General features: G+C 33.8%; 7 protein-coding genes across 14 annotated transcripts in view; 3 read left to right on the top strand and 4 right to left on the bottom strand.

Annotated features, from left to right (window-relative positions):
* Nucleotides 1–973, bottom strand: part of LOC149907967 (uncharacterized) — a 1,639-nt gene extending 666 nt beyond the window's left edge. The window contains exons 1-3 of the mRNA XM_090103440.1: nt 632–973; nt 434–543; nt 99–336 (exon numbers count right to left, since the gene is read on the bottom strand). Of these exons, the coding sequence (XP_089959566.1) occupies nt 99–336; nt 434–543; nt 632–688 (405 nt within the window). The 5' untranslated portion in view covers nt 689–973. The remainder of the gene's footprint in view (nt 1–98; nt 337–433; nt 544–631) is intronic.
* LOC149907966 (uncharacterized) overlaps nt 1–6,313 on the top strand; it is a 13,717-nt gene extending 7,404 nt beyond the window's left edge. The window contains exon 2 of the mRNA XM_090103098.1: nt 5,751–6,313. Coding sequence (XP_089959224.1) covers nt 5,798–6,247 — 450 coding nt within the window. The 5' untranslated portion in view covers nt 5,751–5,797 and the 3' untranslated portion in view covers nt 6,248–6,313. The remainder of the gene's footprint in view (nt 1–5,750) is intronic.
* DNAlig4 (DNA ligase 4) overlaps nt 1–11,712 on the bottom strand; it is an 18,706-nt gene extending 6,994 nt beyond the window's left edge. Inside the window, exons 1-12 of one of the 3 annotated variants that reach the window (XM_090103088.1) lie at nt 11,554–11,712; nt 10,679–10,991; nt 10,045–10,220; nt 9,597–9,767; nt 8,137–8,332; nt 7,515–7,728; nt 7,310–7,436; nt 6,799–6,913; nt 4,535–4,725; nt 4,024–4,161; nt 2,979–3,258; nt 2,287–2,558 (exon numbers count right to left, since the gene is read on the bottom strand). In XM_090103088.1, coding sequence (XP_089959214.1) covers nt 2,287–2,558; nt 2,979–3,258; nt 4,024–4,161; nt 4,535–4,725; nt 6,799–6,913; nt 7,310–7,436; nt 7,515–7,728; nt 8,137–8,332; nt 9,597–9,767; nt 10,045–10,220; nt 10,679–10,991; nt 11,554–11,712 — 2,352 coding nt within the window. Of the gene's footprint in view, nt 1–2,286; nt 2,559–2,978; nt 3,259–4,023; nt 4,162–4,534; nt 4,726–6,798; nt 6,914–7,309; nt 7,437–7,514; nt 7,729–8,136; nt 8,333–9,596; nt 9,768–10,044; nt 10,221–10,678; nt 10,992–11,060; nt 11,408–11,553 lie in introns of those variants that run through there. The other 2 variants (XM_090103090.1, XM_090103089.1) reach the window with 2 other exon arrangements.
* Nucleotides 1–27,096, bottom strand: part of LOC149907957 (protein rolling stone-like) — a 75,280-nt gene that overhangs the window by 10,123 nt on the left and 38,061 nt on the right. The gene's annotated exons all lie outside the window — the stretch shown is intronic.
* Nucleotides 11,845–14,597, bottom strand: LOC149907964 (general transcription factor 3C polypeptide 3). 2 transcript variants are annotated; one of them, XM_090103091.1, is made up of 2 exons: nt 14,489–14,597; nt 11,845–14,244 (listed from the first exon to the last, which is right to left on the bottom strand). In XM_090103091.1, the coding sequence occupies exon 2, from the start codon at nt 14,221–14,223 to the stop codon at nt 11,845–11,847; it is 2,379 nt and encodes a 792-aa protein (XP_089959217.1). In that variant the 5' UTR covers nt 14,224–14,244; nt 14,489–14,597. The 2 variants fall into 2 exon arrangements, with proteins under 2 accessions (XP_089959217.1, XP_089959218.1); XM_090103092.1 differs by having other exon boundaries at nt 14,574–14,593.
* On the top strand, nt 14,792–17,894 carry LOC149907963 (KRAB domain-containing protein 2-like). Of its 4 annotated transcripts, none has more exons than XM_090103096.1 (2): nt 14,792–15,232; nt 15,321–17,893. In XM_090103096.1, the coding sequence occupies exon 2, from the start codon at nt 15,389–15,391 to the stop codon at nt 16,604–16,606; it is 1,218 nt and encodes a 405-aa protein (XP_089959222.1). In that variant the 5' UTR covers nt 14,792–15,232; nt 15,321–15,388; the 3' UTR covers nt 16,607–17,893. The 4 variants fall into 4 exon arrangements, with proteins under 4 accessions (XP_089959222.1, XP_089959219.1, XP_089959221.1 ...); XM_090103093.1 differs by having other exon boundaries at nt 14,792–15,188; nt 15,321–17,892; XM_090103095.1 differs by having other exon boundaries at nt 15,058–15,192; nt 15,321–17,894.
* On the top strand, nt 18,333–22,480 carry LOC149907962 (F-box/WD repeat-containing protein 9-like). 2 transcript variants are annotated; one of them, XM_090103087.1, is made up of 6 exons: nt 18,333–18,482; nt 18,634–19,095; nt 19,185–19,496; nt 19,651–19,892; nt 19,992–20,532; nt 20,671–22,480. In XM_090103087.1, exons 2-6 carry the CDS (start codon nt 18,976–18,978, stop codon nt 20,767–20,769), a joined length of 1,314 nt encoding a protein of 437 aa, XP_089959213.1. In that variant the 5' UTR covers nt 18,333–18,482; nt 18,634–18,975; the 3' UTR covers nt 20,770–22,480. The 2 variants fall into 2 exon arrangements, with proteins under 2 accessions (XP_089959213.1, XP_089959211.1); XM_090103085.1 differs by having other exon boundaries at nt 18,387–18,538.

Genomic DNA, 27,096 nt, shown 5'->3' with positions numbered 1-27,096 from the left:
TCTCACAATAAAAAACTATATATGCATAGCGCTATTATCCCTTAATGGATATTCCAAATTAAGGAATAATAGCAGTAGAAAATGTAAAAAATATAAACCTGTTGGCCATGTGTTGCATCGCTATCAAAAGGATTGTTATCAACCACAAACTCATTAGGAAGAGCTGCTATAAGTTCTTGATCTTCGGGCGGAGGACTTCGTGGCGGAGGTCCCCCGCCTGTCATGTTTCTTGCCGTTCTAAATTTGTGTTCCGAAGCCTTAGCCCGATTCTTCAAATTCCTCCACTGATTTTGTATTTGGCTTAAGTCCCTTTTATGGTTTGAAATGATATTATAACTGAAATATAAAAACAATAATAATGTTATTACAGGTAACAATTTATTAAATACAAGAAACTGTTAGAATAAGTAAAACTAAAATAACCAACACCAACCAAGACAAAACATCTTCCCATGCAAGTTTTTTTGCTGTATTTGTGTTAGTCGATGTATCCTTATTCTCTAATATATGTGCTCGCTCGAGCACTAATTTTCGAAGCACTTTCTAAAGAGCAATATATATTTATTAATAAGCATTAAAACATGTAAGGAAATAAGTACATTCTATTAGATTTCTTGTGTACATTACGTACCTTATCCTCCTCACTCCAATTCGTCGAACGAGAACGTTTATTGATCATTGAACTCATTTTAAATTAAAACTGAATTTGAATTTATCAAAAATCTCAAATCTGTGTTAACGACAAATGTTTGAAATTTGAAAGTTATCAATAACCTGTCAGTTAAACGTCATACAAAATAAAGTCTACCATTCATATTTGTCAAAAAGTACATTTTTAGTCAAGTTTTACGTGAATAGCGGGTTTTATTTCGATAATGTTACTAGAAAAAAATATATTGACGTTACTTAGTTGAGACACTGCTGAGACAGGTTTATAAGTAAGATTATTTTAATCATTGTTTATGGAGTTGAGAGTTATTTAACTGAGAGTTGCTTAAGCAACAGATCAGTCAGTTTTTATAAGTAAGGCTGTTAGTGTAGGAATTATTCATTGTGATGTAAATATAAAGTTTTTGTTTATTGCATTTTAAGTTTTAAAGGCTGGTACTTACTATAAATAAAATTTAATTTTTTTAATCAAGGGTGTTTTTAATATGCTATTAACTTACAAATTTGGATTTGAGTTATATGTATATCTACCTAATTGTTTTTAATAAATATTTAAGCTAAATAGAATTGAATCTAATTTCGAATACTTCCATATTTTATCACTTTTTTATATAAATGATATCAAGAGAAGTGAAGGAGCAAATGATTTGTCAATGAATAAATAAAAAGGACTAAATAAAGATTTTGGATTTATAAATGTTTTTTATTGCACTTAAACATTTAAAGTATAATATTGCTTCCTATTGAAAAAAATATATTCATGTTGCGCTGGCAGTATGGCTTCTTGAATACTATCAATGCTTCCAGTGGTTACTCTGGGTAATCTTATCCCTAGTGCTTGGAATTGATTGTAGAATCTGGAAATAAATAATGGTATTATTTCTCAAAATTAAATGAGATCCCTAACATAAGTATAATATGGGTAGTGCATTTGAGTGTAGATTTACTTTTAAGTGTTTTATTATATAAATAATATAACATGATAAAATATATTGAATCATGAAGAAATAATAAACAATCTTTTATAGATTTACATTAAGTATTAGATAAAATTTATGTTTAGGGAATAAGTATAGTTGCATTTTATTATAGTACAGAGAAATAACAAGTGGAGAATGTGTACTTATACAGACGTATTTTTAAATAGATTTGCATTGGGTATGGTACTTACTTTTATACATTACTTTTATCTTACACAGATAAATCTGTAGGTTATATTGTATTTTCAAATTGTTCATATGATGCCCCCATATCTCATAGGGACTCGTGATGATTACGCACTTGTTTACTATTTAGGTACACGATTCTTCTTAAATCAAAAGGTTTGAAGCCTTTTCTTCGAACAAGCCGATGTAAAGTTCTAATATTATCTGATAACTGTCAAATTGTCAAATAGATCGCAGTTCGCACCGGTCCCAATAATTGAGTGAACTATTACGAGTGGCGTCATCAAAATTGCTAGAAAAACAAAATCAGTTTAACGCTGCAACAAGCTTGCGTTAAGTGTGTCACGGTACGAAAAGACATAGTAATGTTCTAATAAGCTTGCTATAAGAGATGCCGGTTACCCCCCAGGCCCTACCAAATAAATTTATTGTGTAATTTTAGTATACATACCTCATTGTCCATTTTCGTCAAGCATTTCTTCAACGTATCTTCGTCAATCGGTTCCTTAAAACTATCTCCATAAGGGTCAAATTCCAAACTCAACGCAACTTTGGTTTCCTTTTTAATTGACAACATGTCTAGTGGCGATAAAGAACAAGGAACTTCAGAAATAGTAAGATTCCGCAGCCATGATGCTGTTATTATATCGAATTTGTTACTTTCTATCAGTTTTCGGATACGAAAACTTAATGTTCCTGCAACGCTACACCAGGTTTTCGGACCTGCAAAAATGGGTGAATTTAATATTGTGTGTTAAGGGATACACCCTCTTATAGGGACAAAGATATAGAGAAAATGTAAAAAGCTTTCGAGTCGCTTTTCCGAGATATCTGATTTTTAATCGGTAAGCTTTTCTCATAGATTTTAACTATCTGTTGAAGTTAAACCTCAGTGAAATAAGGCATGTCTGTATGTTTCGTTATTATTAGAATGGCTGAAAAGTTTTAAAAAAGGTTCATAAAGAACAGAGGAATTCGTATTGCCATATTATATATTATTCTGTAGCAGGTAGTTGTGTATTATAATCAATCGGTCGATTTTGATTCGTCCAAACTTCAAAATCTCATTTATTAATAACATAATATTTCTTTTATAGAAATAATTACACCCAAATGTACCACTCACCACCACACCAAACTCACCAGGATTCACCACATGTTTGCCACCATGCATCTCCACGATGCTCACCAACTCCCCCCTCCCCCCCTCCCCACCACTCCCCCCATCCCCAGACAGCACGCACACTTCCCTATCCCGTAACGCACTAGATGTAACATGTACGTCGCCGGTTTGTTTTGTACGAAATTTGTCGCTAACTTGTATGGCCTTCGATGTACGCGTACGTCGCGTTTTGGATAGCACCGCGTCTATTTGATCTTCGCTTATCCGTTTGGTACTGAGTTTTACTACTGCGTTTTTCTCCTGCGAGGATGAGAAAATATAGTCTTTTAAGTAGTGTGAAGTCCCGTGTCTCCTAGTGGGGTAAGGGACAGATGCATTATCCATACAGCTGTTTCACTGATCGATTTTCAATAGGGACAAGTAGGTGATCAGCCTTCTGTGTCCTGCCAGACCGAGACATTTTTTTTTCTTCGTCTCCACCGGGAATCGAACCCAGGACCCCTCGGTTCTACGCTAATGCATGAACCACTGTACCAAGGAGGCGGTCACTTTTTACTAGTCTTTTAAGTAGGGAGAATTTAAATAGAGCAGATAGAGCAATTCTCCATCAACAAGGTTTAATGTTTTTTTTTACTAAGGCCAAGTATTAGTGCCAAATTGAAGATATTTGATGAATTTACCTACAGTATTTTTTTATTCTTCCCTAGTTAAATAATCTAATAAATAAGGCGTTTTCGTTTGTTAGTCATCGTTTTGTTATGCAGCTAACCTGCATAAAATTAAGTTCACACTAGTCTCGATTAGATATAAATTTTTAACACTAATAGAGGGCTCTAACTAATCAAAAAAAATTGGTTGTCTGTAAAGTCGGTTTACTGACGATAGTAGAACGTGACAATGTCCGATTGTGCTTCTTTGTCGCTCGTTCCGCGCTCTCGCTTGCACTTCAAGCCTTACACGGAACGCCTCAGAGCGAGGTAACGCCGCATGAGTCATGTTTTTTCGTGCGTGCAGCCGGCTTTATCGAATTATAAGACGTTGTCACGTCAAAAATATAATAATTACCGCTACAAGTCGCTGAAATTCCTCCAAAGTAAGCACATCGTTCACCGGCTTGTCGCTCCTCACTTTCATGACGCGCGGAAAACGTAGCGTATAATCCGTTCCCGACGAACTGCTGCGTACTAATTCTGTTGCTCGAACCTTAATCAAACAATAATATTTATTTTCACATATTACAATATTATAACCCTAATGAAATATTGAAGAAAATACAAAGAAAAAGTTATGAAGAAAATGAAATTAAAACGATACGAAATTAGTCAATGTAGGTTAGATTAAAATTATGTGCTTGGGCGTTATCCCTGGAATAACTGAACTGATTTGTGTTACTTCTTCAAAACAGATTATTGACTGCCGCGCCGCGACTAGTACGATAAAATAAGATACTTTCTGCCATATAAAGAAAAATATAGCAGCACTAGATTATTTTAAATATAGGTTTACAGCAACACTTAAATTATAAGGACACAATTTCATTTCCTATACGCTATATAATTATATACATATTACTCACTTCCAAGACAACCGAATATTCTGGCAAGATCCAGAAGTCCGGCTTATCCTTATTGAAGAACAAGCATGACGGTGGTGGAGTTCTCTTTGCGATCGTCCATTTTTGTTCCAAAAGTGCGCACAGTTTCTCCCTTTCGTCGAACGTTAGACCCGTTGCAACTCGACCGACTGCTACCCAGCGTTTAGCTGGACCTAAATGTTATAGTCCGGGATACAATGTTAATGTTAATGTTATTTAATACTTATATAATTCAACAGACATAATATTGTCCTACAAATTGCGTAATAAATATTTGAGAACCATCAAATCAAAATATTTTATCCTTGTTTCCTCTGGTAGCTACCACAATCGAGAGTTTCGTACATGAAATTATTGGGCATCTCATCAAAATAAAGCTACTCACGAAAAATTAGCTTGATATAGTAATCACTTGCAAAAACGGGCGATGTATCCCGGACTATTAGATTTCGTGTTATTTTATCGATATAATACGTGTTTTTTTTTCGATACGATACATAAAATAAATATTATTTGTAGATGAAATTAATGACTAAAAAATATACATAACTTATCATCACTACATAGTATAAAACAAAGTCGCTTTCTCTGTCCCTATGTCCCTTTGTATGCTTAAATCTTTAAAACTACGCAACGGATTTTGATGCGGTTTTTTTTAAAAGATAAAGTGATTGAAGAGGAAGGTTTTAGTATATAATTTATTAGGTTTTAGACAAAGCGGGCGAAGCCGCGGGCGGTAAGCTAGTTATATTATATAACAGCGGTGTACTGTTTTAGAAAAGTTAATTGAACGGTGACGTTTAATATTCTAGGGTCTAAACTTAACTTTAACTGACTTAACGTTAACTTTCTTAATCTTAATCTAGACTCTTGAGTCTAGAATCACTGAAACGCTTAATAAAAGGCCAAAACGTGTCTGAGCCGCCTTACGCATTCAACCAGCTGAGAAAATACGTAGAATATGACCTATATTTATCTGTGTAGGTGATATGATGGATAGAGTACGTAACAAGTAATAATAAGGTACTCCTTAAAGAGCAATCCCACACAAAATCCCATTCAAGTGTAAAATATCAATGAATCTCCTGAATATTCATGATTAAAATAAGTATAAAATCGCGAAAATGTATTGCAACCTCACATTCGCAAGCAGCTAACGATACAATGAAGGTACAAATCGTTCTGTTGTCTTTGGTAGTGCTGGTGAGAGCGGAGCCGAATGTGTACTGCGGGCGGCGACTGGCTATGGCGCTAGCGATGGTTTGTGGGTATGATGAGAAGCGAGACAACAGAGCTTGGGCATTGGACAGGAGTCAGACCAGTTCTTTTGTGAAATCGGACCCTTGGCTGGGCGGAACAGGAGTGAAATCTTGGGCAGCATTGGACACTGCAGCGAACCATAACGCAGAAAATGATATGGGGGCTTGGATAGCGCTATCAGTTCGAGATAGTAACGTAGCCGACAAGAACGTATTGCCTTGGCTAGCAGTGGATACTCAAGCAAGTCACAAAGGGCCCTGGTTCAATAACAAAGCAGAAAAGAGCGTAGGGCTAGAACTGGTGACTCAAGCGAGTAACAAAGGGCCCTGGTTGGCACCGCACGAGGCGCGCACTGTTAGCCGCAGCAAGAGGCAGATCGTTATGGAGTGCTGTCTGAAGGCCTGCTCTGAAGATGAGCTTATGACGTATTGTTGATAATAAACGTTGTTTGTACAGAATAGCAAATTAACTTATTTGTGATAGATTGATAAGAAATAAGAATATGTAGTAAGAATAAAATTTCATTTTATTAAATGTGTGGCTTTCAAGTTTCAATTTAATACCCTTCAATCATATTTTATTAAGCTCAGGATATTTATTTTTTTTACTAATTTCATTTCTTTTTTTCACTTATTAATTTTTTTGTCAAGACTCAACTCTCAAGTTCTATGGAATAGTTGATTGTTGTTGTTTTTTTTTTAAGAAGCAGTTGACATTGAGTAATTTATATTTGACTTTAATACATACATACCTTTATAATAAGAGTCAACTAAATTTTAAATCCGGTTATCTTTAACAAATTAAAATGTAACCATTATTGAGCGTGTTGTTATTGCAATCATTCAAAGTAGGCGCTTCGCAGTCTAAAGACAATAAATAGTAGAGCGAGCTTCGCTTAAATTCTTACTCAGACGAAATTTCCACTTACCACAAAAAATAAAATCAGTGCTATCTGTTTAAAATAATAAAACGCTCATAAAAGTTACCCGTATTATCCAGACAGGCAACGTGGAAGCTTTTGGCCCGACCCTGCCTCTTGTTCTCGGCTTCATCAGCGCCGATCACCACCAAGTCCAGATCTGTCATCGCGCCCTCTGTGTACTGAAATAATTCGATGGTTTATATCCACAGAAGACTCTAAGTTATATTTATTTTATTGAAGACGGGAAGTTGTTGCATTTATTGAGACCGATAGAAAAACTCATTTAATTTTTGTAAGCAAAGCATAAGGTCACTAAATAAGTCATTTTTTATTAAGGAATTATTCCTTAATCAAAATTACTTATTTTTCACACAGTTTAATTTGAAAGGGACTTTTACTTAAAATGTACCACACACCTATAAATTAACTTTACTGTACAATGATTTTGTGTGTTCTAATTACAAAGGTACTTTGAAAAAAAATGTATAAAGAGCAACGATGATGGGCACAAAATATTTTAAACGTTATTGACTAAGCCTTATGATTAAATATATTTTTATATAAAAGTTAGTTACCTCTGGTTTTATTTTATACCATCCCGCGTTTCGTCGGTTGGCTATGTAATATGAGTCGACGTCCTTCACAACAATACCCTCGTCCTGGTTTTCTATGGCCTTATTCAAAGCATTTAAAACATCCACACTATGAAAATGATAAAAAAATATTGTAAATAATATGTCTATTGTTTTATACACTGTTTATAAACATTTATGTACTTACGATTCTCTCATAATCTGCCGTTTACTACGCAATATGACTCCTTGAAGATTAACAAACATCGAGTCTAATATTTGTTGTCTTTCTTTTAATGTTTTCCCGCCTTTATCAAGCGGACCAATCAGGGACTTCCCATTGTAATACAGAACATCAAAGGCGCAAAAACATGGCCGAAATTTCGAGTTCTCCGTGATTTTCTTTATGTCGAAAGCCATGCCTAGTGAGGAAAAATTATAAGATTATAATATATTAAAGATACATTTGCCAAGAAGTTAAAAAATATGAACGATAAACTCAATTGTTCCATAAAAGGCCGGCAACAACTTCACAAAGACTCGCGGCGACCCACCAGTTCGTTTGCCCGCTTTTTATAAAAAAAAAATGTGTGCGTGTACTAGTGTACACACGTAAGAAGTGAAACATCTTTATGACCTTAATTTTCAAAAAATAATGTACTATATGCAACTTTACAGAAATACGTCGAATCACGCGTGATAGGGATAAGAAAAAGATGGCGCGTAACGGAAAAATGTCACGCGTAACGAAAAAATGTTACAATTTTTTTTTTTCCAACCCCGATAAAGAAGTTTCACTTCAATAACATATCTAATATTATATCATGTACCTTTGGAACCAAAACATCGATATTCCTTATGCCAACCCATCATTTCCCCATCAAGTATAAAACTTTTCACACCCGGCGAAAAACAATCCTTCAAGTGCGGTGTCAGTAATCCTGAATCATATGTTTTTCCATAATTACTTGAATATGCGAAACCTTTACGCGAGAAATATTCAAATACATTGTCCTCCATATGAATCTACAACACAATTTTTGGTTAAAATACAGGAAGTTGTTTATAATCCAAATAGTACCTATTAGACAAACGAAAAGTACTATAAACCAATTCAAATAAAGTTCCGCAAGCGTAATATACCTACATAAGCAGAGCTTTAGCAAAATAAGAAATACCAAATCCTTCAAAATTAACTATAAGTACCAGGTACCTACATAATATATATGTAGTAAGTAATCCGCAAGAATAATAATCAGAAAGGGTAAGGTATAAACGTCATATGAGAAATCCAAAACATCTAGGGGAGACCGGGTTTGGTTGTCTCACGGGTTGTTTGTCACAGCGGTCTTAACACAAAACTGAACTATCGAATAAGTCTGTTGAACAGCGTGGCAAGAGCGATACAGTGAAAACGCTGTCCCAACTTCGCGTCAGACCGCTCCGATCTGCCGTGAGGGCCTCACACGTGTTTATTGTTTTCGCACAGCAAAAGTAAATTTTTGTGCTGCTGTGTCGAACCTCGTAATTATACGTTCTTGTTTTACAGTAATAATCTTTCAGTTCATTTGATGATGATGAAATGTGTTTTATAATATCGTAGTATAGTTTTTTAGATATTCATTGATCGGAATTTATTTTCAATTTTATTTTCATGAAACGTGTTATGGGGCTCGTTGTCACAAATTTTCGGGGGCTGGTTGTCACCTATCAACCAGCCCCCTGTATGCGAGATGACTTTAATTGCGTTTTGAGGTTGTTTGTTTTAGCCGTAAATTTTCAATCAACACCGGAAAATCACCCTAACAAACCTGCTGGAAGTCCATCTGTCCTTGATGACTCTATATTGACTCACGATTATTATTGTTTGCTAAAATTGTGATTGATTAATATTCAGACTGAAATAAAGACCGTAGACACGGTTTCATTTGGTTAAGAGTTCTTAATTAAAAATTATTCCGTAAAATTATAAGACCAAAGTGTGACTTTCTATTTATAAATTGCCTGTTATTTAGTACGTGACTACCTACCCTAGGCATTGTGACAACCATGCCTGACCCGGGGTTATAAGTCACATTTTTCTTTAGAGTGAAAATACAAAATATTTCTACAACTGATAATATTACACAAAAATACGTTTATTTATTTTGTAACAGAATAATTACACTATCTTTTGGTATACAAATATCATTCCTAAACAACGTATTTTGGAAGTTACATAAAAAAAGATAAAAATGTGACTTTCATCCCCGCTCTCCCCTACTTCTACATAATACATTTTATAAAATACCTGAAACCTTTCACCATCGAATTTATCCTCAATCTGATAGGTTTTATCCGACGACAGCTGGGATATACGAGTAATATCCAGCCTCTCTGATAGCATGGGACTCACTGCGTAGAACACCTTCACACCTAACTCTATTGGTCGCGTATCGCCGTCAGCCAAGTCTTCACACACCTAAAAATAATTATGTTTTTGCAGATTAACTAAATATATATATCTATGCTGATATAAGTCTGAAGAGTTTGTCTGTCAACTTGCTAATATCAGGCACTAAAGGCACAGGCAATATAAGGGTCCACCCCTTTTCACCAATGGTGTTACAAGTGCTACAAGGGTAGGTATACCTAATGTTAAAATGCTTTAAGTATACATACTGGGCGAGCAGCAGTTTAATGATGAATAGGCTTTTAAAATTTTAAACAATATAAATAGAAATCATGTACTTAGTTACCTTGCTAAGATTCCCGCAGCTGTCCAGGAGTTCAGGAGCGTCAGGGTGAAACGCAGCTAAGGTTCTGTGCGTGCCCATAGCGAGTTTTAAATCCTTCAAAATAATCCTTAGAAACCATTTCAGTTGCTCTGCAGTTAAGTTTTTAATAATAAAGCTGAACGCGTCATCCAGGACAGCTGTAATAAAATCAAACTTGTTGAGTTTTTCCGATTATAAATGTGGGTTGGTTTCTACAGGAGTTTCGCAATTTATTTTTTTGGGAAATGCGTAAAGTGTAACAATTTTCTATGAAATTAGAATATTGAATCGTAACTATGACTTTATTTTAAAGTAGAAATTAGAGCAAAGCCAAATTATTCCTGTAAAACACTTCTCACCAATTTCATTTACTATTACCTATTACTATCGATTACTTTTCGGTACTTTTCCAATAGTTATTAACTAGTACCACTCTAAAAGTAACTCTTTCTGTTTCCTATCACGCCTAAAGCACTGAACCGATTTTGATGATAGATTAAACATTGAAATGGAAATAGTTACCTATATGCAAGATTGTAATGCGATAACATGAATTTCACGCAAGAAAAGCCGCGGGCCGCCTTTAAATATAATTTCATTTCCAATAGGTACTCACGGCCTTTATTTCCGACTTCAGCGGAGGATATTCTGTCTAGCACCTTATTAATATCTCCTATAGTTAAGCTGCACGATTTCTGTGTCATTCTGTTCTTTAATACGAAATAAGCCACACCGGCGAAATCGCTGTCATGTGCGCTATTATGCACTGATCGAAAGTTAAGGAGCTCTTGGGCATCATGTGATTGTTTATTCAGCGATAGGACCTTAACTAACAGAGACCCAAGCTTTGTCTCCTTCAAATTATAAGGACTCCTTTCACGGTCTCTATCTGGTAGAAGCAGCCGCAAAACAGGGAAGAATGTGGAATTCTGAAATTGAAAATGTTTCGAATGTTTTGGTCTCAAAACAATAAACATGGTAACTGATGGTAACAAAACCTTCTTGATTGATGTGTTTTTGTTTCTATATATTAAGATCTATAAATGAAACCAATTTGTTAAGTAGGTACCATGGTAGGTACCTAATCAATTATTTTTGGATTTGGATACAACAGTACGTCTTAGATACCGATGAAAAGATGAACTCATTGGCATAGGACAGAGTCAAATGGAGGCTCTTGTTGTCGGAGGCCAAGGCTCCCTTCGGTTCACGACACTGCAGAAAATTGGAGTTAAAAAATTGAACCTATTTCTTAGAGATTCTTTTGTTTAATTAATATTTATGTATGAAAACGTATAACTATATAAAATAGAGGCTGAAGTTTTTCAATATCAGAATAGGTATTGAGGTGATCTCATAAGTTTTTCTTTAATACTTATAAGAATGCTCTTTATTTAACTAATACCTAAACTATTCAAATTTCAAAGATCAAAAACTTTATCAAAAATATTTTACATAATAAATTATTATAAAGAAATGTTTTTATAATACCTTTTTATCAGTAACTTTTCCAGAATTAATTCTAAAATCATTAATAAAATTAGCCAACATTTTATCTTGATCTTGCCTATGTTTCTTCCTTTTGCTCAATTGTTCTAAGAGTGTACAAAACTCACTGAAGAGGATATCGTTTGCTGGTATTTTCTCCATCTTAAAATGCTCCTTTACCTATCCTAGAATTTTCGATTTATTATTTTTCTATCATATTAAAACATGTCAAACTGTATATAAATAGTTACAAAGGAAACAAAACACAGATATACCATTTAAAACATTTATTATTTAAATAACAAGATACTCTAGCATTATTTTTCTAGCCATTTCAGGTGAGTGATCTTTATACAATATGACAAGATTATATGCAGTTTCCATTTTCAAATCTATCTTTCCATGCTTACTGCACACTGTTATAGGCTCGCACGATAAAGCTTTCTCATAATATTCTATGGCTAAATTATTAATGTTTAACAATTGATAGAGCCGTCCTAAATTGTAATAAGCTTCCTGGTCACATTTTCTCAACTGTTTATATGTAAGCATATACGACACACTCTGTAGAATAAGGTTATGATGTTTATCAACAGTTTTTTGGGCAGCCATAGATAAAATAGTAATAGATATCAAAAAAGCAGATAATGGTTCTCTAAACTGCTCATGATATTCCAAGAAGTATTTAAGAGCAACAAGATATCTACCAGATACTAAATAATTATTGCCTAAGAACAAATTTTTGACCCAATGTGGTTCTTTGTGGAAAAGCCTCGTCAGGAACTTGCTCTGGGTGGTGTCCTCTAGGGAGTTTATAACCAGGCTCAATAAATTCCATGTTCTATTTGAAGTATTTCTTTGAGCAAATTCTCGTATAAATCTCATTGCATGAACATAGTTTTTATTAAGAAGACTCGCTTGGAAAATATAGAATTCTATTTCTCTTTTATGAGATGATAAGCCTTTTATAAGCATAGCACTATATGTTAGTCTTTGCATAGTTGAGTATTGTTTTAAATCACAAGCAATGGTGAGCAACTCATTAAACAAATCCCACTCCTGTTTAGGGCTAAGTTTGAAGGTTTCATCCTCAAATTGCAAATCATTTTCATGATAGGCACTTTCTCCTCTTAATGTCCGAAATTCATGAATAAGTTCAACTCCACCTCTTGCCCTGCAAGCTATTTTCAACTCTTCTTCATGATTAAATTTTGTTAAAGTTCTACATAATAAAGCTTCTGCAACTTCCAAATATTTGGGTATCCTATTATATCTTTTAAGTATAGTACAATGTTCATATAAGAGACTGGGACTTACAACATATTTATAGTCTTGTTGAAGAACATTTAAAGCTTCGTCTATACAACCTTTCTTTTCTAGTATGGAAAAGAGTTTCCGACGAGCATCAGGATGTTGTGGTGCATGTTCTAAAACTTTGTAAAAAGCACTAACTGCTTCATCTTCCCTCTCTAAATTAAGAAGGCATTCTGCATATTTGAGCCACACTGCTCCAAGGTCGAAATTGGGAGCTTTTACTAGAGGTTCCAATAGTTGCATAGCCATTTCATGATGACCAACAGCTGAAAATGCCTCTTCAATGTCCATATACAAATCTCCAGCTTTTTCAACGTCATTAGTCAAAAAATCATCTAAAAATGTCTTAACAAGATTTATTGCACCTAAATGAATAAAACAAACCAACAGTTTACACTTAAGATCTATTGCTAAATCACTTGGTATCAAACACTTAGTGTAATTAGTGTGTTCTTCAATTTCATTTGAGGAATTTCGAATTGTCTCTATTTCTGCTTCAATGTCCACACCAACACTTGCCACAAATACTTCTAGACATTTTTGAAATTCCTTCTGTGATATTAATAATTCCAAATAAATATTAAGATCTTCCAGGGTAAACAGAGTGGGACACTTTTTGTATGCAGTTTGCATAACTTCATATGCCTTACTCTTTTCATTTGCATCATGATATAAAGAGGCAGCTAGCCTTGCATGTTTCATTATTATTTCACCATGAGTTGGGGCAAGGCATGTCACAATTTTATGATAACATTTCACTCTTGAGATAAACCAAGCACTTAATGTAAGCTTCATCTCTTCAATCTTGCTTATTAGATCAAGCCTTTGCATGTGGATATCAATATTCTGTGGATCTGCTTTGATAGCTTGAGTATAGCAGATCATCTCTTGTTTGTGGTTACCCTTTTGTTTTGAGATTGCAGCTAATCTTAACCACTCATTAACATCAGTTCGAGATAAGTGAGCAGCTAAGAGAGAAAACTGCAAAGCCTTCTCAGAATCATGTTCATATATTTGTGCCAGAGTTTGGTAGGGCTCCGAGGCTGTTGGTAATTGTTTAATTATTTCATGACACATCTTTTCTGCCATTTCAATTTCTCCTCTAGCAAATCGTAAATTGGCCTCACCCATTAATCCAACCAAAGCTGGGGTCAAGCGGGTGACTCTGCGACGTCTTTTTGCAGTCTGCTGCGGCTCTTCTGTTTTTTTCTCTGCATCATCAACTTCATCTTCATCTTCACAATCGTACCACTCACTAGAATATTCAGCGAAAGACATTTCACCATTCAAAAATTTATTTGTTAGTTCTGTGTCTAATTCCATTTTGACACCCATTTGATTTGCTGCTTCTTCATCCATTTTAACAGGTATTACAATTTTCTAGAAGTATTAATAGGAATATGTAATTATTAAAAAAAACTGATTACTTTACCCGTATGTTTAAAGTTCAAAACAATTTCTTATTTATAACGAACAATGCTTTTTTTACTGCTTATTTTATAATTTAATTTTGGAAAAATTTGTTACATTCTGGACACAAGCTTTATCATGCTATCAAAACACTGAGTAAAATATGTTCTGTGAAAAGTATATTGCAAAATTAATTCTTTTATCAAATATGTACTTAAGTATTCAGTAGACATATTTTGAGTATTTTTAAATTGCATTGGTCCGAATCAGTCCAAACTCCAAATAAATATAGGCACCACACCACCACCAACACTCGCCACACTGCTGAACACAGAGTACTTTTTTATATATGAAACTGCTGAACGGAATTGTCAACACCAAAGAGTACTATAATAATACGGGTCAAGTCAACACTCAACGTCATTTATCACAGTTGACTTGGTTTTGACCCAATGAATAAGGTTTTGACCTCAGAGGTTTTGACAATAGAGTGCTTGAAAAGTGTTGAAAAGTCAATTTTGACATTTATGTCAACTGCCAGCCGTTCAGTAAAATGGCGGCCAATCAACTAGCAGCCTAAATTTTATTTAGCCATTTGATCAAAAACTAGGCAAATATTTTCGCTCTTTATTGTGAAACATTTATTTCCATTTTCTAGCAGAAAATGTTTCTCACTTACAATAAAATAGATATAATATAATCTATGACTGTCATATGGCAACGGTATAGTAATTTGTTGATATAATTCTCAGTCTTGTTGTGTTTACAAGCAAGAAGAGTACTGTGAAGTGTGAGGACAATGGAAGAGTTTTGTGACGAGGAAAATGTAAATTTACTTGTGACTGCTCCGAACCCTTTAAATTTTAAAGAAACTTTCGATCAAAGACTAGCTGAATATGACCGACAGCATCAAGGTTGGTCTGTATTTCTGTAATACGTTTTATTACTTCATCAGCTGGTAATTATTTTCTGTTCTGTAAATTATGTTATTATATAGTGGATAATAGATCATAAAACTTCATGTGATTTGTGAATTATCTTTCTAGGATCGCATCGAAAAGCTTGGACATCCGAAAGAATTGAAGAGGTTATAAACGACATAAAAAGAGCTAGGATGCCCATGAGTTCAGGACAGCGAAAGACGGCTATGGATTATTACTATATGAAGAAATACGACATTATAGCAAATGCAAATGAAGATTGTTTAATTTTTAAACGACTCACTGACACTGCTCCTACGATACGCATTCTACCCAGAGAACAGTATTTTGATGTCTTATCAGATATACATACATCTTGTGGCCATGGTGGACGAGATAAAATATTGCACAGTATAAAGAATAAATACTACATTCCAAAGAAGGCAGTGGAATTTTTTTTGTCTCTTTGTCCTGTATGTGAAACCAAAAGAGACGCCCCAGTAAAAGCGATTGTGGCGAAACCAATCGCCTCACGTGATTTTAATTTGCGAGGAGAAGTAGATCTTGTCGATTTCCAGTGCTGTCCCGATGGAGAGTTTAATTGGCTTTTAAACTATCAAGACAACGCAACCAAATTTCTAAACCTGCGTCCTCTTAAAACAAAACAAGCTAGTGAGGTAGCTTCCGAGTTGTTAAAGATTTTTTTAATATTTGGAGCACCCTACATTTTACAGTCGGAAAATGGTCGTGAGTTCACTGCAAATGTAACAAAAGAATTAAATTTATTGTGGCCCGATTGTAAAATTGTATATGAGAATTCGCGTTGTCGTCAATCCAGCAACGGTAGCAAACATGACGTGGAAAATATACTGCGAACCTGGATGAGTGAAAACAAATCAACAAACTGGTCTGTTGGCTGCTTTTTCGTGCAATATTCGATAAATGCTTCATTAGATCAAACAATTGGAACGTCTCCGTATAAAGCTTTATTTGGGAATGAACCGAAAGCAAGTTTAAAAGAAACTCATATTGCGACATCTTCTCTTTTAGCTTCAGACACAGAGGAACAATTAAAAAAAAATATAAAGCAAGAACCAGATGAAATTACAAATCATGACCATAGCAACAATGACAATAATTCTAAAACCTCTATTGAACGCTATGAGTTAAACGTCACTTGCGCAGTATGCCACAATGATGTCACTGGAGCGTACAAATGTGAATGGTGTAATAATCATAATAAAGTTGCAGGGGCAATAACTGTTGGTGAAAAGGGTCACAGTTCCGAAGTTGTAGGCATAGAGTATAAGGTTGAACAAGATATAAAAGAAGAATACGATTCAACATACAGTGGACTTAAACGTCCAGCAGAAGAAATGATCAATAATAATATTAAAAAATGCACAAGTTAGACAATGGTGTTCATAAAGTTGAAACTAAATATAGAACTATCTGATCAATAGTAGTATTTAGTATGGCGAAGTAATTTAAGAAAATCCCATGCGTGTCAGGTTTATTTTCTAAACAGGGCATTTCACGCAAAGCTGACACAGAATAGAGGGTCAGATTTCATTTGTCACTAATATAGTATGTCATACCTGTACATAGACGCACCACACACGTGTTGCAGGTGGCGACATCTTGCTACAAGTTGTGAAGAAGTGTCCGCGACAAAATATATGAAAAAAAAAATTGTCAAGTGGCTGTCGCTAGCCCCCAGTGGCTATGGTCTAAGTTATCCTATCTAAGTTATCTCATGATTACCAGATGATTACAATATTTTTATTCCCAACATCAACAAAACAACTTCAAATCAAAAATTTCTACTTAATCGACTGATGGTCACCCTATTACACTAGCACACGTTTGACAGATAATCAGATAGGGAACTGTGTAGGGAACTAAGCCCCTGCGACGAAATAATGACGTAGCACTATTGAAGCACACATTGAAGCATTGAAGCTATAGGTTGAGCTGATGGTTGAGCCGCTATATTAATGACATAGCTTTTGTGTGCATATTTGTTGTTTTGAATTTAGTTTTATTTATTTTACAATATTATTTTTGCAAATACTCACTGGTTAAATATAATTATTACATTTAGGAACCTACATCCTGCTAAAATAATTTAATATTTAGATGAAAATTAGCGTTTTGAGTTATTCGGTATATGTATAGCGAAATAAAGTTTCGGAACGTACGTAGCACTGTAATAGTATTTGCCCTTAAAAGGTGTATTAATTCTTCTTGTAATTCTTAATCAGCTACAGAAAAACCCCACTTTAATTTTATCTTTATTACTTATTCTTAATCTCAAAATTACTATATACAAAATGCATGCGTAAAAAAATCGATGCAAAAATAATGCTTACGTCATTCATTCTCATTATTCTCGTGTTGCGGTTTCGAACGTTATAATATTATGAAGATTCAAGTCGTCTTGTATTCTGTGCTAGCATTCAGTCATAATGAAATCCGTGGCTAGGTCAACGACACCGTTCAATTAAGAAGCTAGGCTATGAATTGAACGGGTAATTATGCAAATTGGCTACGATGTGACATATTAAAGAAATAAAATTAAATATTACTAGATATTGTTTCGATTTCTGTCGATTGTATCATTCAATTGGATACAAATATTTACTCTTAGTATTTAGTTATTTTATTTTGATCTAAGCTTTCTATCAAGAAACTGTTTCTAACATTTTTAAATTTCCTTTTCACTTATCTAATATTATATAATAATATTATGTAAGATATTATGTATGTAAAGTGTAACTACTTAATCTGTGATCTTAACCTCCGAAACGGCTTGACCGATTCTCATGAAATTTTGTGTGCAATTTGGGCAGGTCGGAGAATCGAACAACACCTATTTTCGTAAGAGAAAGGCAGAACAACTTCTGTACATATATTAAAGTGTAAAGAAATTGTAGAAAAGTCAAAACTGTACATTGAATATTTTTTATTATAAATCGAGAATTCTCAACTCAATGCACTTCATTTAGTGCGTTATTAGTTAAAACCTCGTATAATTTCATAGAAAAGATAATATGCAGTGTAGGGTGACGTAGCTATCGTAAAACGTAGTAATTATATCCTCTTTGGTAGCTATGCTGACGCGTAGGTACGCCAAACGCCTAGTGCGGTCGGACCTTAATTATTTGAAGTTTCTGACTGACTGATTTATGTTGTCATTTTGATTTTTGAAATTTGTTTGTTGTCTGAAGTTCTATTGACTATTTCTATTACATAAACATATTCTTGTGCTGTGATTGTGCTTGAAAAGTAAATATTAGTTTTAAATACTATTTATTTCCTGTAAAATAAGTCAAATTAGTAAGGTAAAGACTTAGGGTAAAGAATTATAATGACATCATTCATAATCTGTGGTCATTCTGTTTTTATTCTTTGTTTTAAAAATGTAAATATGTTTCAGAATTCAGGTGTCTTCAATCTTCATTCTTGAAATCATAGGTCTGTGTCAAATTAGAAATAGTTTATTCAAAACATTCGTTTTGAACGCCAATTTTGTTTTAAACAAAGCTATGTATTTAAAATATACAGTTAAAATTTAGCTTCTGATATAAGTCTTCTCTGACATATACCTTTCTAAACAACGAATGAAAATACTGGGTCACTTACCCTTGATCATGAGTAACAACTGCCTTATACAGAAAACCTTATTTTAATTGGCTGTATCATTGCCAATGCAAGAAAAATCAACTACATCATTGCTGTTATTTCTGAAACAAAGTTCTCATAAAATTTTTCTTTAAAAATGTGTGAAATTCTGCAAGCACTCAGAGATCCACTAAAAGATATAGAAAGCGAATATGTAAAGAATACTGATGATATTTATAAAGCAGCTGAACCCACATTATCAGATATGCCAGTTGAGGTATTGTAATTTTTTTTTTTTTTACTTCCTAGTTCCTATCCTATAAAATAATATATTGCTTTGATAATAATAACAACTATTTTTTACAGATCATTTTAAAAATATGTTCCTTCCTGGATTGTCATTTTTTAAAGTATACATTTAGTAGGGTCTGTACAAGGTTTGAGGATATATTGGCTGATGATCATTTATGGAAGTATTGGGTAAATAACAAAATGAATGGTTGTTTTCCCGCTTTACCAAATTTGAAAATATGGGATGAAGTGCAAATTGATTGGGAGGAAGTATGTGTTGAAATAGATTCTGAGAAAAAGAAATGGACTGATGTTGAGAATACAACACAACACATAATAATAAAGGATGTTCACTATGCTTCTGTGGATGCAGTGCTCTTGTTAAATGTAGGTAATTATAATTCAAAAAGTTTCTTAAAAGTAGATTTATGTATTTGATTTATTTATTTTATATACAAAGAAAAAGTACCCCATTTTTTTAACAAATTTAAAAGTTTTAGTCAAACCATAGATTGTAATGTATTTTCATATATTTTACTAGAAAGGTGAAACATGTATATCTGGTGGAAGGGATAGAAGTTTGGCAATGTGGAACATACTGGAGATGAGATCTGATATAGATAATAAGCCTACGAAGATGAGACATGATGCTCATGCTGGCTGGGTTTGGGATCTTGCCGCTGACAATACAGACTGTGCTTCAATTGTATATTCTGCCTCTTGGGACAATACTGTCAAAGCATGGGATTTAGGTGCTGAGTTTTCTTGTGTGGAAACCTTTCGGTAATAGATCTTGTACTAAATTAACAATCATTTTAGTTAGTGCAATATTGTACTGTTGCATTTTCTCCATTCTCTAACATATAAAATTATTTTTTTCAGATGTGGTATGACTGCTTTATCTGTTGTAGCGTGGAATAATATTGTAATGGCTGGACTATATTCAAATAAAGTGCTGTCTTTTGACTTAAGATCAGGACCAAACCCAATTAGTTTTTATAAACCTCACAAAGGACCAATATTAGCTCTTAGTGCATACAAAAATATGGTTGCATCTGTAAGTGAAGACAAGACGTTAGCAATATGGGATAGAGTTGCAGGGAAAATGATTAAACACAACATAAAGATACCTAAAGAAAAACAATACCCTGTTTGTGTTAATATGAATTCATCAGCAATATATGTAGGTGACTCTACAGGTTCACTTCATGTTTTTAGTCCTGAAGATTTTGTTTACATTAGGTCTCATGAAATTTGGAAAGAAACTCCAATTGTTGAACCATCTCATAAAATTGCTGGTTGCTATCAAAGCAAGGGAAATATGATTCTATGCTCAGATCAAGGAGAAGTTAAATTTTTATACAATTGTTATCCACCTCAGGAATATTGTAGTATTAAAACAACTACTGTTGATGTAACAAAGGTAGGTAAATAAAACATTGGTGACCTCAGACCAATACAAACATTTTACCAAATTACCAGTCTGTGTTGATGACATATTTTTAATGATTGATTTAATATGATTAAGGTTTTATAAATTATTAAACTTTATTACTTACAGTTACAATATCAAAATGGCATACTAGCAGTTGGGACTTGTGACAATGCACTTGAATTTTGGACCCCAAAGGAGGAAGCACAATCAACAGATAATATATGAAAGTTTAAAAAACAAATTATATTTAAAATTATACTTTTTTCATCCATTACTTATTAGATTTATACTTGAGAAGCTAACCAAATAGCACTTGAATTAATTTATGTTCAATCTTATTATTTTATTAACATTGAGAATTTGATATATATAGCAACAATTTAAAGATGTATTATGTCCATGATTAACCTACATTTAAAAATATCTTTGAACGTTTATTTTAAACAGGGCTTACAAAAATGCTCAAAAATGTTTTCTAATATGTACTTATTGCCAATTTATATAATAGATTTTTTCTGTGATTAACACAAAAATGAAAAAATTGCAAAACATGGACAAATTGTTACAAATTACTTTTAATAAAATCAATTCCAATAATAGAAAACCTCAGTTGTTACTCATATAATCATATTAACATTACAGTAACAAAGATTTTATGAACAATAACATAACATTGTGATAACTAGTATATTTTTCTTTTTATTAAAAAAAAAAAATATTTGTTATAATTTAAATAAATTCTTATAAGTATTAATAATCTATCTTGATGAAGACTTCTTATGACTGACTAATGTTGTTTTATGACTGACTAATTGTTGGAGCTCAAAATTTGCACATTTTATTATTTTGTATGACTATAATATCTGTGTGGAGAAGTTGTGAGATAATGTATTATTTAATTACATAATGTGTATAAAGTTATTCATACACATTGAAATTTTCAGTCTGTATCCGATTTCCGAGGCAATCTTTTATTATTATTTAAAGTGTTTTTTATGAATACATAATGGCAATGGAGCAGCTTTGTAAAACAAAACAATAAGGTATACACATAATTATATTTTAAGTAAAAAGATGTAGATAGGATACAACAGAATATTCGATTTAAAACGCTAATTACATAACGCACACATAATTAGACGAAGATGGCATGGTTCAATTATTTTGAGCGAAAAAGAGAAGACTGAAGTAAATTCTGGCTAATTAGCCATATTATATCAGCGCGCCACGTGCCGGAGCGTGTTTAGCCTACCTACAGCTTTCCACTTTATAATATTATTGGGTGTATATCATATTTTTTAAACTCAATATAATTGAGACTATGATTTTTTTATTATTGATGTAAGCTCTCTGATATAAACTTTATTTTATTCCTACATAATTTAAAAGTTACCTTATTATTATTGTGATTTATCTCACTCGAACAGCAATGCTTTGATCAAAAACAGGGAAATTTAAGAGGGTTTTATTGAACCAGAAGCAAAAGTAATATTAAGAATATTCATGTATTTTTCCCTTTTATGATTTTATCATAGTAAAAAGTGAGAAGTATGAACGCGGACCGCTTGGTCAATGGCCCTGCCCCCTATTCATGTATGTAAGCTCGCACAAAACGGTGCTCGGTTCCCACTCTGATACCTGTCTTATGCGAGCCGCGCCATTGCTGTGAGTGGTCGGTGTTTGTGCTATTATTTAAAATATCAATGTGACAAGTGTGTGCTCCTAAGCGCTAGGAGTTCGCCTACTTCTCTCTTTCAACTATGGTTTTATCCTGTAAACAGTAATAAAATACTTGAAATAATTGTTTTATCAATGATTTTTATGTTCATAATATTCAAATTCATTTTTAAGTCGAGCCTGAAGTCGTACCTATTTAACGGCGATTTTAACATTGTAAAATTTGTATAAAATAACTTATTAAAATGTCGATTTAAAATGCGTTTAATTTTTAAATAAATTTAGACTCAATGTATTTGTCTCCTGAAAGTGGGATAACAACTTAAGTAGGCTTAAGTGAATTCCCGTGTCGCCTTGTGAGGTTTGGAGCTGATGCATTATACCTACATCCGTCCCACTGATTGATTTTCTTTACAAACAAGCAGATCACAATTATTATTCTTTGTCCTGCCAGACCAAGAAATTTTTTTTTGGTCCCCAACCGGAATCGAATCCAGGACCCCTCGCTTGGTTCTACGCTTTACCAACTGGGCACTGAACCAAGGAGAAAATAAAAGAGTAAAGAAGAAAAGAATAGGAGATAGATAATCCTACTACTATTATAAAGGCGAAAGTTTGTAAGTATGGATGTATGGATGTTTGTTACTCTTTCACGCAAATACTACTGAACCGATTACAATGAAATTTAGCACACATAGAGGGTAACTTGGATTAACACATAGGATAGGTTTTATCCCGGAAATCCCACGGGAACGGGAACTATGCGGGTTTTTCTTTGAAAACGCAGGCGGGAAGCTAAGTAGTAAATATTACCACACTGAATCGGCCTATCTTTCAGCTTAGGCTTAGCACGCAATAATTCACGTCACCCTAAATAAAAATCTCATCGTACTCGGTGAAAAATTGAAAAAACGTCATAACTCCGAAACTTAGAGCCCTAGGTCTAAGCTCCGAAAATACCAAAAACCGCATAACATAGGTACATGGGGGTGATTCGGATATTACTTGCTCTGTGGGCTCTACCTCCTGACTTCAGTATATCACTACTAGGTAATCTGTATATTATCATGACGATACGTATTGTATTTTCTTTAGAGCATGTATTTTCGTTCCACTGCTTGCAGGAATTTTGCAGGGATTCCCCGCCTACTTTAGATCGATCGTGATAATGACCCATGAAAATATATTAATCGGTGGATAGCTAGCAAGTCTAAAAATTTTTTAATTATTCAATTTCATTCGTAAGTGCTTGTTTTATTAGATTGGGTGGATTGGAAAGATAATATCCACTCAAGTGCTGAACGACCGGGAGCCGGTCGATCCACATTCAGGGGCTTGTGCGTTGCGACCGGCTCCCGGTCGATCAACAGTCGTGGGTTTTGCGTTCGCTTTATAAAACGGTCTAATAACCTTCCTCTTTCTAACTTATATGACATGATAAGGAAAGAACAGGCTAGCTATAAATCAAGATAACAACATAACCACATGATTTAAGTGGCCCACTTTTCATGACACATTGAGTAGGTAGTTTTTTGTACAAAAAAATAAACAAGGAATGTGTAAAAAAAATGTATGGGAGGGTATGATGTTTTTATTTTCTCGTAAGAAGAGTGTAACAAAGGATCAATAAATATTAAAATCTCACTGAACAGCTGTTTTAATTTTTTATTAGCAGACAAAATGTAACAAAAATTACAAGGGTACATTTGCTTTGACTTACAAGTTGTTTTTATTTATTTAAATGTTACCATGTTTTGACAAGGCATAGACTATTTTATTATCTATGAATATACATATATACTTGCAAATGTGCTAGATAAAGGAATCTGAGATAATCGACTTTAAAAAAATATTGGACCGCCAAAAACCCCAACTGCGGCGGCACCGGGAGCCGGTTCCGCACAAGACCCGATTTTTGCAAAATGGCTCCCGCACTTGAGTGGTTAAGAAGGCGTATAAAGCCAGATAATTCTACGATTAAGCCCCGCACATTACGCGCCATGCCGCGCGCCCTCACAATACCCTCATACACCCGGCTCATCCAACGTACGTAAAGTTCATCGCACGCTAAATTATACACAATATTCTTCGCTCGTTCAACGCGTATTTTCGGTAGTTAGTAGGTATGTTGTCTAAAATAATTGTATAAAACAGTGAAGTTGAAATCATCACAAATTATGTAATATGTCTTTTTATTATTATTTGTTTATAATTATTAATGATAATCTATACATATTATAAAACAATAAAAAAAGTAAAAACTGTCTGTATGTAATATATAAAAAAAAAACAATATTAGGGAAACAGTATAGAGCACGAATCCGTAAAAAAAGTCTGTCGAAATAGCGAGTATAGATACTATTTTTAAATAAACATACGCAGTCGACGACACACATTCCTCCAGAACTTTATTTTGATTAATTTGGTTATAGTCCATTGAATGAGTCCCTCCAAGGGGGGTCTAGAGTGCGTGAGTTAGTAACGTAAGATGTTTCTTCGGAAACATGTCAAGAGTCCCTAGGTAATAAACATACTAAAACCCCGGGCCACTAGGAGGAGCCCCGGAGTGGGGGGAGGGGGGAAATGGGTCCATTTTTTTCATTTTTCGCTTAAATCTCAAAAACGGTACATGTTAGAGAAAAACTTTCAAGGAAAAATTGAAAGGCCATAAAATTATCTACAAGTTGTACCTGAATCATTTTTTCCTATATCCTACCGTTTCTGAGTTATACGCAGTAAAACATGATTTTGGCTCAAACAATTTCAACATCAATCGATCAAAAAATATTTCTTTCTTCCAAAAAACTCAAATGTGCAACTTGTGACCAGTACTGATAGATTGCTCTTAATTAGGTCTATAATTGGTAAAATAAACACATTCCTCCATGGAAGCCTTTAGGAGGAATCGATTGTCAAAATATTATATTAGGGCAGTTTGAGTTACTGAACTTGATCTTTTTATTTTTTTCTTCCAAAAAACTCAAAAGTGCAACTTGTGACCGGTACAGATAGATTGCTCATAATTAGGTCTATCATTGCTAAAAATACCAGATTCCACCACGGAGGCGTTTACGGGGAATTGAATTTTATCAGGGTAGTTACGATACATGAACTTTTTATTTTTTTTCTTCCAAAAAGCTCAAAAGTGCAACTTGTGACCGGTACAGATAGATTGCTCATAATTAGGTCTATCATTGATAAAAATACCAGATTCCACCATGGAGGCGTTTACGGGGAATTGAATTTTATTAGGGTAGTTAGTTAAAAAGTTCATGTATCGTAACTACCCTAATAAAATTCAATACCTCCTAAAGGCCTCCATGGTGGAATCTGGTATTTTTATCAATGATAGACCCAATTATGAGCAATCTATCTGTACCGGTCACAAGTTGCACTTATGAGTTTTTTGGAAGAAAAAAATAAAAAGATCAAGTTCAGTAACTCAAACTACCATAATATAATATTTTGACAATCGATTCCTCCTAAAGGCTTCCATGGAGGAATGTGTTTATTTTACCAATTATAGACCTAATTAAGAGCAATCTATCAGTACCGGTCACAAGTAGCACTTTTGAGTTTTTTGGAAGAAAGAAATATTTTTTGATCGATTGATGTGGAAATTGTTTGAGCCAAAATCATGTTTTACTGCGTATAACTCAGAAACGGTAGGATATAGGAAAAAATGATTCAGGTACAACTTGTAGATAATTTTATGGCCTTTCAACTTTTCCTTGAAAGTTTTTCTCTAACATGTACCGTTTTTGAGATTTAAGCGAAAAATGAAAAAATGGACCCATTTTCCCCCTCCCCCCACTCCGGGGCTCCTCCTAGTGGCCCGGGGTTTTAGTATGTTTATTACCTAGGGACTCTTGACATGTTTCCGAAGAAACATCTTACGTTACTAACTCACGCACTCTAGAACTTTTTATTCAATGGACTATTAGATTGTACGACATTTTTCGACTCAGCAATTATTCTAAAAATAAAAATAAAAATTATCCTTTATAAAATATTACAAAGTTCTTCGAAATTTACGTATTATTTTATCGACAGCTGGTAACTTTAGCAGGTACCTTTCTGGAGTATTTTTTTCTGCGTGGCAATAGTCAGTAGACACAGGTTGAGAGTGAGGGTCCACATTTTCCAAATTTAAAATTGTTCTGTGAAATTAGTAAATTACTTTCAAACAGGGTCAATTTGATTGATTGCATTTGCAAGGCGACCGTAGGAATTAGGTACCTACATAACTAAGTATAAAAAGTGTCTTTGTAAATTGTAGGCAAGGCAGTGTGTTGCACTATGAATGTAGGTATCTATAAATATCGTCGCATGAATACTCAACTCGCGGAAACGAATTTACAGAATTTACACAAATAATAATATCCAAACTCGCCTGGATAAACTTTCTCAAATGAATCTATAGTTTAGGTGGTCTGTTGCGGTTCTGCATCAGGTGTTTCAGTTTTCAAAATAAATTATTATTTTATATTTCCCGGATAATATAATAGTACCTACACAACAAAATAACTTTCATTCAAATCCGTCCAGTAGTTCCGGAGATTAGCGTGTACAAACAAACAGACAAACACAGACAGTTTTTTTTATTTACGGGATAAAACTCATCCTATGACCTTTCTCAGGTCTCAAGCTATATCTGCACCAAAATTAGAGCCCAGACATACCTACATACAGACACACATACAAAAATTCTAAAAACTATATTTATGTATAGATATGTACTACATATTACTATGTAATACAGATTATGAATATATTATATATATACATATACATATGTATATTATAAAAAAAATACCTATTCAATGTAAGTACAATTTTGACTTTCGTACGAATTTGTTATACCTATGTATAGAT

The sequence above is a fragment of the Colias eurytheme genome, chromosome 6 (genome assembly GCF_061535395.1).
Source record: "Colias eurytheme isolate Ceu_HAF_F1 chromosome 6, ilColEury1 Martin Lab GWU primary, whole genome shotgun sequence".
In the NCBI taxonomy this organism is placed as follows: Eukaryota; Metazoa; Arthropoda; class Insecta; order Lepidoptera; family Pieridae; genus Colias; species Colias eurytheme.
The sequence above is the reverse complement of the archived record's forward strand: the minus strand, read 5'-3'. Positions and strand labels throughout refer to the sequence as shown.